This window comes from Orycteropus afer, unplaced genomic scaffold (assembly GCF_000298275.1).
Source record: "Orycteropus afer afer isolate SDZICR_OR568_19922 unplaced genomic scaffold, OryAfe1.0 scaffold00002, whole genome shotgun sequence".
Lineage (NCBI taxonomy): Eukaryota > Metazoa > Chordata > Mammalia > Tubulidentata > Orycteropodidae > Orycteropus > Orycteropus afer.
The window spans coordinates 14,576,499-14,591,863 of NW_006921589.1; the positions used below are offsets into that span (position 1 = coordinate 14,576,499).

Sequence of the window (15,365 nt, forward strand, 5' to 3'; positions counted from 1 at the left end):
TCTAACAAATCTGTCCTGGAGGAAGTGCAGCTGGAATGCTTCTTGGAAGCGAGAATGGCCAGACTTCGTCTCACCTACTTTGATTGTCAGAAGGGACCATGCCCTGGAGAGGGATGTCAAGCTTGGTAAGGTGGAGGGTCAACAAAAGAGGGGAAGGCCCTCAACGAGATGGATTGATACAGTCAGTGGCTGCGGCAATGGGCTCAAGTATAGCAAGGATCATGGAGCTGGTGTGGGACCGGGTGGTGTTCCATTCTGCTGTGCATATAGGATTGTTATGAGTTGGAGATGACTCAATGGCACCTAACAACAACAACAACAAGGGCCATTGCACTTCCTGCCCTCCCTGCTTAGAATGTTCTTCCTCCAGTTACCTGCATGGATACTTCCCTCACTTTATTCAGGTCTCTGTTCAAAGTCACCTTATTAGAAAGTTGTTCCCTTACCACCCTCTTTGAAATATCACCACCCCCCCGCCCCACCAGCTCTGTTCCTTTCCTGACCCTGTATTTCTTCACGGGCCTGATTGTCACCTGACATAAATGTATATGCTTATTGTTATTTCCTCCCTTGAGACTTTGAGCCCCATCTTCATAAATTTAAACAGCTAAAAAAATGCTAAGAGCTTGTCTATGAGCCTGAAGATTGGAATCCCAGCCTCATTTCTACCATTTGGAGATGTGATTGGAAAATGACAGTTCATTTATTCAGCAAGTTCATTGAGCTCCTACTATGTGCCAGACAGTGTCCTAAGTATTTGAGATACATCACTGAACAAAAGGCAGGGGAAGAAAGGAGGCCAGGAAGAAAAGAGAGATCTTAGATTTACTAGCCCTTCACAGGGAAGTTTCCATAGAGGGAGGAAGGGAAAGATCTGGAAGCCAAGGGGACTGACAGACAGGCATGTTCCTAGGGGGCATCAGATGGGAAGGCTTCAAATACTTAAGGGGTAGCACAGCCAGCCTCTTGAGGTCTATTTTTCTGGACCTCTGGTGACTCTTTAGTGGCAATTTTATCTCTTCACTACTTTCAGAGCTCTAGTCTTAAACCAGTGCTTGCTGACACATGGCCTGTGGGGACCGCAGTAAAGTCCCTGGAACTAATGGCATCAGCTGCCAGCCTGTGCACACCATGTTTTAGGGGCCTTCCAAAATCTTTTACACACAAACATTGTTAGTGTGGAGGTATTGTGAAGAATTCTTGGTAAATGGCTTTAATACTGACTAGCACGTTATAATCCTTGCCACCACACAGGGAGTCCAGTATGTCTACACCTTGGGTCTCCTCTAGTTATAGATTTAAAAAAAAAAAAAACCAAAAAACCCCCAAAAACCAGACGAACTGTCGTCAAGTCGATTGCGACTCATGGTGACCCCTCCTTGGCTTTCTGAGGCAGTACCTCTGCCCAATCTTATAGTTTTGAAATAAAAGACTGCCAACGGATATGGTTTTATAACCCTAGGTGGGATTAGGGGTGAAATCAGACTTTTCACCAGGGCTTCACATGGGTTACAGTCAATTCAGTCATGGTCAACACAGTGAAATTGGAACAGACCCAAATATCTGAAAGTTGGATGAAATGGAAGAGTAACCAGAATGGGAAAAATTACGGGTCAAAGCCCTGGAATAGAAGACTTGGAAGAGGTGTGGTGAGTCCTTTCAGTGGCCTGCTATGGGAGATTGGATTATTGCTGGGGTAGTGGAGAGTGACACACATTCAGAGTGGTATAGTTGGCCACCGTCTTCGAGTGGGGCACTGTTGTTTCTGACTCTGCTGATCAAGAGATTTGGTGGTTATGCAATGCTCATGTTGGCCTAGTTTTCTAAGAAGGAGGTTACATTTCTAGCAGGGTGTCAACTCATAATTTTTCCCATTCTCATTATTGTTCTGGTACACCCATATTTTACAACTTTGGGTCCATTCTGGTTTTGCTTTGTCAGCAATGTCTGGACCAGGAAGAACTGGTTCAAAGCCCTGCATTTCTTACCCTGTCTTTTGGGAGTCAAGGCAACTTCAACTTAGTAAGTAACACCAGAGCAACCTCTCAAGTGCTTGAGGTGAATAAAATATTTATCATCCGCAGATGGTGGCCAGGGGCAAGACAGCTGCTCTTGTTTCCTGAGAATGTTTTAGAAATCATGTATCAGGAGGAGGAGAAGTGATGCTCCTACCCCAATGCCCCTCCCTGCCCTCTGTGGTTCTCTTAGGGCTTCTGTGCCAGACCTTGGGACCTTACGCTGAATTCTCTTTATACACACCTCAGAGCCCTTTGAAGGCCCTTGAGTGGTACAAATAGGTTGTGTTTGACTGTGAACTTCAAATGTTGGTGGTTCAAACCCATCCAGCAGCACAGCAAAAGCAAGGCTTGGTGATCTATTTCCATGAAGATTATAGCCAAGAAAATCCGATGGAATAATTCTACTCTGTAACATGGGGTCCCCATGAGTTAGAATTAACTCAGTGGCAACAGGCTTCAGAGTATTCATGGTCTCGGATCCACAGAGGTTCTCCAGCTACTTCTCTGTCTGTTTGCTTTAGGCTTCTTTTTTCTAGTCTCTCCTCTCTGAAGGGCCAACATGGTTTGATGTCTTGACTGGGTGGCGGTGCAGGAATGAAATGCTCAGGAACTAGCATGCCAGAACATGGCACTTGGGACCCAGTAAGCTAGGCTGGGCCTGGCGGATTCGTCCAATATTTCTGAATGAGCTCATAGCTTCAATTCCCGTTTACCACCACTGGAATTCTGAAACTCTAAAAATGATAGAGTTATTTATTTTGGAATAGATCCCAGCCGTTCCTATGCACCAAAGAAGCCTGACCTGTAACAGGTTGGATAAGAGTAATCAGGTCCAGGATGAGGGAGGCAACAGATGCAGAGTAGAAGAGACTACACTATAGACATAAATATGTATAGATATAAATCTAGTCCCCAAGTGGTGCAAATGTTAAAATGCTCGGCTGCTCACTGAAAGGTTGGAGGTTCAAGCCCACCAGAGGTGCCTGGAAAGAAAGACATGATGTTCTACTTTTGAAAGATCAGCCATTGAAAACCCTGTAGAGTGCAGTTATACCCTGACACACATGGAGTCACCATGAATCAGAACCAAATTGATGGCAACTGCTTTTTTTAAAACACATGAATTTATATACTTAGGAGGATGGCAGGAGACTCATCTAGAGGCAGAAGCTGTTGGTTCGCTTCTGTTTTACGTCATTCCCCCGAGTACTAGTCACTAGGCAAAGTCAGAGGCTCATAGTGGGGTGCCAGGGGAACACTGCTTCTAATTAGGGCAGGGCTGGAGATTGAGAGAACCCAGGAGACACTTACCTGTCTGGAGACATAGGCACTTCTAAACAGACCTGGCATTGACCTACCTATAGAGCTTCATCCCAGTTTGTAGATTTAAGATGAGTGGTTCATGTTTTACATAGGCTTGAGTTGTGTGTGTGTGTGTGTGTGTGTGTGTTTGTGAGAGAGAGAGAGAGAAAAAAAAAAACAGAGGTTGTGAGGGGAGGGACTAGTCGGCAAGCAGCTAAGGTGTATAGTAAAAGGTGACCATTCATGGTCAAAATATTATTACTGATTATTCAGGTAGATCCTGGCTAATTTCTAAGCTCGCTCTAGGGTAATTTTAAAAAGGTCCTAGCCATGAGTTATGGCTGGGATTTCCTTTAGCAGATTGGGTTCATAGCTCCATTTGTTCCACTCTACAAGTCCTTTTAGAGCAGCTACGATTTGGAGATTGTGAAAGAAACAGTAGCTACATTCTCTGCCCTTGAGGCATTTGTCAACTTGTGAAGACATAAAACTTATAAAAACAAAACAGATTAGGGAAAAAGGAAAGACTGGGTTCAGGAAAGTACTGGGGTTTCACTGTCCCAGGAGGTACATGTACTTTTTGCAATTTTGGCAGCTGTGGTTGCGCTTCCTGGTGAAGCTTCTGGTGAACTCTGGGCACTTAGGGTTTGGATAACCCTGAGAGAGGCTTTCCCCAGGAGAAGACCCAGGGAACTCTGTTAGTTTGCATGGGGCGCATTTCTCATATGTAGTTGTTATCTGAGCAGCTCGGTTTGTGGATGCGTCCTTGCCACAGTTTTTGGATATCAAGTCCATGACTTGGGGCTGCTTGGAGAAGAGTCATCAGGGACCTCTTGCTAAGAGGACTGTCCTCTGGCTGCCTGGCCCCAGAGAAGTTAAGCAGCTCTTGTGTTCCTGTTCCTATCTGAAAAGTGAGATACTGTCCCCACCCTGCGTCCCTCAAATGACTGTATAGCATGAGGTAGGAAACGTGGAATCCTGTGGTGGAAGCTCTGTATAAATGGAGTGGTGGTGTATCTGCAAAAGCTTGCTGAGCAGCTATGGTACATACACACAATGGAATACTATGCAACACTAAAGAATAATGTGGAATCTGCAAAACACTGCATAACATGGATGAACTTGGAGGACACTATGCTGAGTGAAATAAGTCAATCACAGAAGGAGAGATATAGTATCAGTTCATTATTGTAAAAAGTCAAGGAAAGGTTTAGATGTGGAAAGAAACTTTCTTTGTTGGTTACCAGGGATGGCAGGGGAGGGGAGGGAATACTGCAGAAAAAAAAAAATGCATTGACTCATGTCACTTTAGTTTTGTGTATTTCACTGTACATAAATTATATTTCCATAAAATGCATTTTTAAAAAAAAGGCGGTTTACCAAAAAAGAAAAAAAAAAGCTTGTTGGGCAAAAATAAATCGGAGGTTTTGATGCCTCTGCCTGCTCTTTCATATTCCTCTTTGCTCCAGTGTCCTCTCTTCCTTGATTCTCACCTATTCTCAAGTCTCCTTTCTTCTCTCCACACCTGCTCCTTAAGGATAGCTAATTACCCTAAGGTTTTTCCATATCCCCATTCTCCAACCATTCCCTCTGATCCCATGGCTTCTGGGATGATGGCATATAGGTTACTCCAAAATCTAGATCTTCAGCCCTGTCCTCACTCTTAAGCCCAGGTTCTTATCATCCCTGTGAATCTCCTGCAGGCTCATCAAGGTTGCCTTGGCAGTCTCCCTGCATGTCCCCATTCAAGGCATCACCCTGCACAGGGTCATCTTGATTCCTCTTATTCTCACCTCTGGGTGTGGCCCATCATCAGGAGCTGTGAATTCTTCTCAAATGTTGCTGGAATCACTTCTCTCATTTGCATTCTCACTGTCATTTCCCTGGCTCATACTCGCAACCAGTATTTAGAAATGTTTAAAATTGTGAATTTATTTATGTAGCAAGAGTTCTGGTGGCGTAGTGCCTAAGGCATTCAACTGCTAACCAGACAGCTGGCAGTTCAAACCCACCAGCCACTCCTCGGAAGGAAGATTGGGCAGTCTGTGTGCAGCAATAAAACTTTCCTATGCCCTGTTGAAATCTTCCTTGTAGCTCTAACAAGTAAGTTATAGAATGACTGCTCTGGTTGTGGCTGGTTTGTGCGTTTTCTGCTAGGGGAGCCCTGCCCTTATGCCCCTCTACTCCTCCTCATGGTAGCCACAAGGCTCCTGACATTAGGGCTTCAAAAACATGGTGGTTTCCTGCTGCTGATCCCCAGTTTGGTGACTGGTTCTTTATTTCCCGTTGAGATCCTTAGTGCCAATTTCTGAGTATCTCACACTCGTCCATGTCTCAAAATTACCTGGTACGTCCACCTGTCAGGTACTTTTATCCCTCCTTCCCAGGTGCTGTTTGCTTATCTGGGTGTCTTCTGCCTGTCCTCAGATGCCATGTCCTTATGTCACATTTGCAGTTGTGTTTGCTACCCATGGGGCATTCTAGCTTTGCCTCAGCAAATGACATCACTGATCATCCAGGTGCACAAGGCGGAGAGCTTGGAGTCATCCTTTTCTCTTCCTCTTCTCACCTCTGCTTGCTGTCACCTCCCCTCACCCACACTGAGTCCATCACCAATCCCCCTAATTCTACGTAGTCTTGTTATTGTCAGGTGCTGCCGAGTCAATCCTGACTCACGGTGACCCTATGTACAAAAGAATGAAACACTGCCCTGCCCCTTGCCATCACAGTCCTTGCTGTACTTGAGGCCATCATCACAGCCACTGAGTCAGTCCACCTTGTTAAGGGTCTTCCCCTTTTTTACTGACCCTCCCTCCACTTTATCAAGCATGATATCCTTCTCTAGGAAACGGTCCCATCTAACCACATGACTAATGTAGGTGAGCCCAAGTCGAGCCATTCTCGCTTGTAAGGAGTATTCTGGCTGCATTTCATCCAGGGGAGATTTGTCCCTTCTTCTGGTAGTCCATGGTATTTTCAGTATTCTTTGCCAACATCTTCTTTGGTCTTCCTTATTCATTGTCCAGCTTTCACATGCATATGAAGCGATTGAAAATACCATGGCTTAGGTTATGCTCACCTTAGTCTTCAAAGTGACATCTTTGCTCTTCAACACTTTGAACAGGTCTGTTGCAGCACATTTACCCAGTGCCATTTCTGATTTCTTGAATGCTGCTTCCATGAGTTTTGATTGTGGATCCAAGGAAAATGAAATCTTTGACAACTTCAGTCTTTTCTCTGTTTATCACAATGCTGCTTTTTGGTTCAGTTGTGAGGACTTCCATTTTCTTTTTGTTGAGGTGTAATCCCTATTGTAGCCTTTGATCTTCATCAGTAAGTGCTTCAAGTCATCTTAATTTCAACAAGCAAAGTTGTGTCATCACGTATTGCAGGTTGTTGATGAGTCTTCCTCCAATCCTGATGTCATGTTCTTCTTCATATAGTCCAGCTTCTTGGACTATTTGTTCAGCATATAGATTGAATAAATATGGTGAAAGGATACATGCACACCCTTCCTGATTTTAAACCATGTAGTATTCCCTTGTTCTGTTTGAATGAAACCGCCTAGTCTATGTACAGGTTCCTCATGAGCACAATGAAATGTTGTAGAATTCCCACTCTTTGTAATGTTATCCATAACTCATTATGATCCACACAGTCAAGTGGCTTTGCATAGTCAATAAAGCACAGGTAAACATCTTTATGGTATTCTTTACTTTCAGCTAAGATCCGTCTGACATCAGCAATGATATTCATTATTGCATGCCCTTTTCTTAATCCGCTTGCATTTATGGAAGTTCCCTGTCAGTATACTGCTGCAAACAGTTTTGAATTATCTTCAGCAAAATTTTACTTGCATGTGATCTTAATGACATTGTTTGATAATTTCCACATTCTGTTGGATTACCTTTCTTTGGGATTGGCATAAATATGCTCTCTTCCAGTCAGCCAGGTAGCTGTCTTTCAAATATCCTGGCATAGATGAGTAAGCACCTCCAGCACTGCATTCATTTGTTGAAACATCTCAATGGGTGTTCTGTCAATTCCTGGAGCCTCGTTTTTTTCCCCAGTTCCTTCAATGAATCTTGGATTTCTTCCTTTAATACCATTGGTTCTTGAGAATATGCCCTTTCTGAAATGATGAAACATCTACCAGTTCTTTTTGGTACAGTGACCGTGTATTCCTTCTGTCTTCATTTGATGCGTCCTGCTTCATTCATTATTTTACCCATAGAATCCCTAAATATTACAATTTTTTGTAAGTTTTGAATTTTTTCTATAGTTCTTTCAGCTTGAGAAATGCTGAGCATGTTCTTCCTTTTTGGTTTTCTAATTCCAGTTCTTTGCACATTTCATTATAATACTTTGTCTTCTCGAGCTGCCCTTTGAAATCTTCTGTTCAGCTCTTTTATTTCAATATTTTTTCCTTTCACTTTAGCTAGTCTCTATTCAAGAGCAAGTTTCAGAGTCTTTCTGACATCTGTTTTGGTCTTTTCTTCCTCTCCTGTCTTTTTAATGACTTTTTACTTTCTTCACGTTTGATGATCTTGATGTCATCCCACAACTTGTCTGGTCTTTGGTCACTGGTGTTCAATTTGCCAAATCTGTTCTTTAGCTGGTCTCTAATACTCTTGAACAGTGTACTTTTCTTCAGCCCCATACCATCGTTCTGATCCTGATATCTCTCACCTCTTATCTGAGTTATATCAGTTGCATCTTAATGAATATGCTGAACTCACTCCTGACCCCTCGATTGCATTTCCATATTTTAGCTAGGGAGATCTTTTAAAGACATAATACTGTTCATGTCATGTCACAGGCCTGCTGAAAACCTTTCAGTGTCTTGCCTTACTCTTAGGAATAAAGACCACACTAGAAGGATGTCAGAAAAAGTGGCAACTCCACGGCACATGACAACAACAACAACAACAACAAACCCGTGTGAATATGACCAGTACTCCCCAGGTTCCCTTTCACTCTCTGGCCAATATCCATGTCTTCTCTTGTAATGCACATACCCAGTGTTATGGATGAATTGTACCCCCCAAACTTGGTGTTGTAAATCCTAACCTCTGTGCCTGTGATTATAATGCCAGTTGGGAATGGATTGTCTTTGTTATGTTAATGAGGCCAGATTAGTGTAGGGTGTATTTTAAGTCAATCTCTTTTGAGACGTAAAATGGATTAAATAAGCAAGTGGAAAAGCAGAGATGGAGGAAGCCACAGGAGCAGGGCCCAGAAGCAGAGCTCAGAACAGACCGGAACCTTCCCCCAGAGCCTACAGAGAGAGAAAGTCTGTCCATAGAGCTGGTACTCTGAATTTGGACTTCTAGCTCCTAAACTCTAGAAAATAAATTTGTTTGTTAGGGATGCCCACTTGTGGTATTTCTGTTGTGGCAGCACTAGAGAACTAAGACCCCTGGCTTCTTCCCACCCCATGTGCCACTTCCTTTGCCTGGAACTCTGTTCTTGTCTTTGAGTTTGAAACTCAGGTACCCAGTCTTTACGAAGCCTATGTGACACCCTCTACCACTAGGATTTTCCATCAGCATCTTGGCATATGCTTTCCCAACTCCCTGAACGCCCCCTTTATAGCACTTACCACAGCCTTTAATTATTTATTCATGTGATTGCTCATGAATGCATTTCCCTCTCTAGACTCTAGTGACATCCAAGGACAGAGATGGCTGTTTTGCTCACCATTTCATTGAGCACTGTGATTAACATGTGGTCTGTGCTCAGTACATATTATTAGATGAAGTGAATTGTCCCAGCATGACCCTGTCTAGTCCCACAGAAGTTAACTGGGGCCAAGGCCAGGCATGTCCTGGGTATGATGCTCTGCCACTAATCTTCATAAGTCCAAATACCAGTAGTACCTTATAAAGGATAAATTGGAAAACAACATACAAAACAGGGCTACTAAAATTCTCATTCAACATCCTGCATTGTTTATTCAAATTATTTTCATGTGCCTATTTATTACAGAACAAGGGGACACTGCATGGTTTAAAATCAGGAAGGGAGTATGTCAGGGTTGTATCCTTTCACCACACTTATTCAATCTGTATGCTGAGCAAATAATCCGAGAAGCTGGTCTATATGAAGAAGAATGTGACATCAGGATTGGAGGAAGACTCACTAACAACCTGCGATATGCAGATGACACAAGTTTGCTTGCTGAAATTGAGGATGACTTGAAGCATTTACTGATGAAGACTGAAGACTAGAGTCTGCAGTATGGATTACACCTCAATATAAAGAAAACAAGAATCCTTACAACTGGACCTATAAGCCTCATCATGATAAATGGAGAAAAGATTGAAGTTGTCAAAGCCTTCGTATTACGTGGTTCTGTGTTGTTGTTATGTGCCGTCGAGTCGGCCCCGACTCATAGCGACCCCTCCTTGGGTTGCCGAGTCAGTATCATTACGGAAGTAGATTGCCCAACCTTCCTTCCAAAGAGTGGCTGGTGGGTTTGAACCGCCAGCCTTCTGGTTAGCAGTCAAGTGCCTTAGGCACTATGCTACCAGAGCTTAATACCGTATGTTAAAAATAATTCAAAGCAGGGCTTCAAACTGGTTCAAAACAGTTCAATAACTGCCATGATAAACAAGGGCTGCCATATGCATTGCATAGCAACCAAATCTGGTGCCAGTGGTATTTTGACCTGAGTAGGGAACAGACAGCTGTGCTTCACTTAAAAGATGGTATGGCACTTTGAATGTGTGTTGCTCTCTAGAGTCCTGCCAATAATCCAATCTTCCACATCAGGCTCCTGAAACTGAATGTTGGTGAGCAACAACATTCAGAATGGCATGGTTGGCCATTCATGGTTTGAGTGGGCATAGCTATTTGTTTCCTACTAGGGTCAAAATGCCACCGGCAACAGATTTGGTTGCTATGCAACACATAAGGTTTATTTTGAGCAACTATTCTATGTGCATATGGGGAGGCCATTTTGATTGCAGAAAAAGCAAATGGCTTGAAGAAGATAGGTGTAGGGCTTATAAAGAGAAGGGAGAAATATGTATGAAAGATCAACTATTGGGTAATCTTAACATGGTTAATTGAATCCTGTCTTTCCCCTTTGCTGAGTTCAACTGATAAAAATTTACTTCTGGTTTCAAAAACCAAAAGCCAAACTCACTGCCATCCAATCAATTCTGACTCATAGTGACCTCCTTTGGGTTTCCAAGGTGGTAAATCTTTATGGAAGTAGATTGCCCAGTCTTTCTTTCACGGAGTGGCTGGTAGGTTTTGAACTGCCAACCTTTTGGTTAGCAATCAAATGCCTTAGGCACTGTGTCACCAGAGCTCCTTTACTTTGGTTCTCCACTCACCTGCAGCCAAGAGACTTTTTGAGATTTAAATTAGGAGGTAATGGTTTGTTGATTATCCTTTTCTGGCAGGGTAAGAAAAATTTAGATTGCTATAGAGCAGGCTTTTGCTGGTTAATATTTGGTTTCGTGCATAAGAAAAACCTTAAAATCAAAGTAAAGTCTCTGTTACTAAATTTCCTCTTCAACAGTGGTAACAATCCATATTCCTCATTTGGAGCAACTCTGGCAAGAGATGATGACAAGAATTTGTGGAGTATGCCTCACGATGTGTCCCACACAGAGGCCGATGATGACAGAGTCCTGTACAACCTGATAGTCGTTCGTAATCAGCAGGCCAGAGATTCCGAGGTAAGCACCTTTTAAGATCTCACCGTGTACAGATGAAAATGATTGAGAAACAGATGGGACTCCTTTCGCATTAGCACCTTAATGGTACATGTCACACACAAGGCAGGCAGTGCTATTGAAAAGCATGAAGATAGTTTGACTCCTTAAATAAATGGCTTCAACAGTCCATCTCTAAGCTTTGCAATTGTTTAGCAAACTACAGTTGGGTGATTTAGACTGAAGAGTTTGAAAGGAAGATTGGGCAATCTACTTCTGTAGAGATAAAGCAGGGAGGGGTCGCTGTGAGTCGGGATTGACTCAAAGGCAGTGAGTTTGGTTTTTTGTTTTTTTTTAAGGCTGAAGGGTAAAGAGCTCTGGTAGCACAGTGCCTAAGACATTTGACTGCTAACTAGAAGATTGGTAGTACAAACCTTCCAGCCACTCTGCTGAAGAAACACTGGGCAGTCTACTTCTGTAAAGATTTACTGCCTCGGAAACCCAGTGGGGGTTGCTATGAGTCGGAATTCACTTGATGGCAGTGGGTTTGGTTTTTTCGATTTAGGCTGAAGGGTGCTTTGCATCATCACTAATTCTGAAGTAGTGGGGCTGAATCAAGACTGGGCAATCTACTTGTGTAGGGATACTGCCTCGGAAACCCAAAGAGGGGTCTCTATGACTTGGATCCAACTTGATGGCAGTGAGTTTGGGTGTTTGGTTTTGTAAAGCAAGCTTTAGGAACCTCTGGTGGTGTAGTGCCTAAGGCATCTGACTAACCAGAAGGCTGGCAATTCAAACCCACCAGCCACTCCTTGGAGGGAAGATTGGTCAATCTACTTCTGTAGATATACTGCCTCAGAAACCCAAGGAGGGGTTGCTATGAGTTGAATTGACTTGAGGGCAGTGAGTTTGGTTTAGTTTGGAAGGCAAACTTTAAGGAGCTTTGGTTAAGGCATTTGTTGCTAACCAAAAGGTCAGTGATTCAGAACCCATGAACTGCTCTGTGGAAGAAAGATGAGGCAGTCTGCTTCCATAAAGATTTACAGCCTTGGAAACCCAATAGTGATCTTGGGGTTGCTGTGAGTTGGAGTCAACTCGATGGCAATGAGTGTGGTTTGCATAGTAAAGGTAGTTTCTGTTTGTTTGTTGTTGGTTTTGCTTTTTAATGTTAACTCTTTAACATACCTAATAAGATAACATTTGGCAGCAGCATTTAGGAACTAATGAACCTAAGCTAAAATTAGCTAATAATATAGAATACAACAACACCACCAATTATTTCTGTAGGCCCTTTCATTTCAGGAGGGTGAAGCGTACGTAGTATATGTTCCCTATCTGGGTTTCTTTATTTTTGCTAATTAATTGGTAACTATTTTTTTCCCCAAAAAAATAGTTAGCAGCAGGTGTAACCTTAGAAATGCATGTTCCCAGGCCCTTTTATTTTGGTGTGATTTGGGTGGGTTTGGGAGTTATACATGGGTGGAAATGGGAGTCATGGGGTGGGGGAAGGACTGACAGTGGTCTCATGGTTCTTGAGGCCTCGTGCAAATGATTTGTGTTTCACTACTAACCTAAAGTTGACAGTTCAAACCCACCCAGTCATGCTGTGGAAGAAAGGCCTGGCAATCTGCTTTCATTTAGATTCCAAAGAAAAAACCGAACCCGTTGCTGTCAAATTGATTCCGACTCACAAACCCTTTGGAACAGTTTTACTCTGTCCCACATAAGATCGCCATGAGTCGGAATCAACACAATGGCAAGGGGCTTGGTTTGGCTTTGGTAAAGTTCAAGGAATCCTTGATGTTTCTGCATGAGACAGTTTAGAAGCTCAAGCAATATGTTAAGGAAAACCAAACATGTTTTACTTCGAGTAGCAATGGCAATAGAGAAGTAGGAATGGTCGGTCACATTTGGAACTCTCTGAATAATGAAAAATAATTTCAAAAACAGCATGCTTAACACCTGCATTTCCCTATCGAGTCTGAAGCCTGTGGAGGGAGGACTACATGTTTACTAAGGCTAAATTATCAATTTTCTCCCAAATTGGGGAAAAAAAAAAATCAGAAAAGAAGGTATGTAGGATAATAAGTAATGAAGCCAAGGGGTGAATTTATAGTAACTTGTTCAGTGTCAGAAGATGTAAAAAGTAGCTTTTAAATATAATAGGCTGAATCCGCTTCCATTCACCTAAGTCTTCAAGAGCTGATGGGAAACTGATTCTTAGCTGAAGAAATGATGCATTTGTAGGCCTTCAAGTAGGGGAAATATTGCCCTCGTCTTTGAATTATGCCATAAAATACTTCAATTAAGAAATAGTAAACAGCCTCAAAATTATGTCACTAGATCATTATCCTTATATTCATTTCTGTTAAACTGGTTGTACCTCACATAACATGCACTGTTCTAGGAAATTTAATAATTATTAGTGAAATATCAGTGCATTTTATTTATTAACTTACCTAAATAATTATAATCATCTATGTGATTATATAGATCTAGACAGTCTTGTCTTCTAAGACACTAATAATAATGGAAACAGTGACAGGCACTGTTCTAACCACTTCACATGTATTAACCATTTTCTCCTAACCACAACTGTGTGAAGTAGGTACCATTATCATTTCCATGTCAAACAACTTGGCTGAGGTCATACAGCAGTAAGTGTGGAGTCAGGATTTGAAGCCAGGCTTTGTGAATCTAGAGACACCATATGCAATGAGTACCAGTTGCCATGGAGTCAGTTATGACTCATGGTGACCCCCTGTGTTTGAGGGTAGAACTGTGATCCACAGGGTTTTCGGGGGCTATGATCTTTGGGAAGTAGGTCACCAAGGCTTTCTTCGGAGGCACCATCTGGTTTCTTAAATTGTACCAATTTATTGATCAGACAGTAGTGTATCTGCCATAATTGAGGCACCATTTGGGTAGATTCAAACCATGAACCTTTCAGTTAGTAGCTGAGCATATAACCGATTTGTGCTACCTAGGTACAATGATTGAAATCTTGAGGGAGGACCAGATATTATCTGTGATTCAAGATATAATTCAAAATGCATGCATAAGCAGAGTCTGCCCAAAGCCTTTCCTGTGACTTGATACCAATGAGTATGAAAGGCATTTCATGGCAATGGAACGACTGCTATGTTTGGTATGAGGATCTTGACCACGTTTCCCAAAGCATTCCTCGTGCCACCACGTTTCCCAAATTACGCCTTTGCACAGTGATTGTAATTGGCTAAGATTCCTGCTCTGGGCTTTTGTTCTCTTAGATCCAAGATGCGTCATTCTGTTCCTTCTCATCCTTCTTCCCCTTGCTCAGTGCTCTCTGACCCGTGTTACTTGGTGTCTCTTTTGATGTTTCTGTAGCCATTCCTCTGTGGTTTCATACATGGCATTAGCCGTCTTCTCCCTCCTAAAAGCTTCCAAACTTTTGAGTAAGTAAATAAATGCTAAAAATAAAATCCTTCTCCAGAGCTCTTTTTGTTTATTGTGGTAAAATATATACATAACAAAACATTTGCCTTTCTAACATTTCTTACATGTCCAATTCAATGACATCAATGATTTTCATCATGTTGTGAACCACGAGTGTAAGATAATGGTGGGGGAACAATGGGGAAAGGGTAGTGAGAGTGGTTACGCAGCTTGAAGAATGTAGTCAGTGTCACTGAATTGAATGTGTAGAAATGGTTGAAATGGTGTGTTTTGGGCTGTGTATACTTTCTCCAAAAACAACCAACCAAGCAAACAAAGCTAGCAAACAAACAAGCACTTGTAAGCACTGTTTTGGTTCAAAAATAGATGATGTTTATTTGGCATAATCTGTGATAGAAATTCTATGCTTAATTTTGAAACTATTGAGTAATGGCATGCTCAAAGATGTGTATGGTTTTGGAAAAATGGACACAACCTAAATGTCCATCAACAGATGAATGGTTAAACAAACTGGTACATACACACAACAGAATACTACACAACGTTAAAGGACAGTGATGAATCTTTGAAACATCTCATTACATAGATGCCCCTGAAGGACATTATGCTGAGTGAAATTAGTTAATCACAAAAGGACAAATATTGTATGAGACAACTGTTGTAAAAAGTTAAGAGAAGGCTTTCATATAAAAAGAAATATCCTTTGATGGTCACCAGGGGTAGGAGGGGAAGGGAGAGCAAACACACACAAAAAGAGAAATTAAAGAATTTGCTAGGGTCACACAGCTAGTGAAAAAAATGTATATGGTTCCCATAACCAGTGCCTCCTACCTGTCACAGACTGAGAGAGCATTTATACATTTGCAGGCTTCTATACAACAGCTCTGGTAGCATAGTGGCTAAGACACTTACCTGCTAACCAGATGGCTGGTGGTTCAAACCC

At 42.2% G+C, this 15,365-nt stretch overlaps 1 protein-coding gene across 1 annotated transcript in view; it reads left to right on the forward strand.

Moving 5' to 3' along the window:
• MREG (melanoregulin) overlaps positions 1 to 15,365 on the forward strand; it is an 85,434-nt gene that overhangs the window by 11,136 nt on the left and 58,933 nt on the right. Inside the window, exon 2 of the mRNA XM_007959830.1 lies at positions 10,852 to 11,011. Coding sequence (XP_007958021.1) covers positions 10,852 to 11,011 — 160 coding nt within the window. The remainder of the gene's footprint in view (positions 1 to 10,851; positions 11,012 to 15,365) is intronic.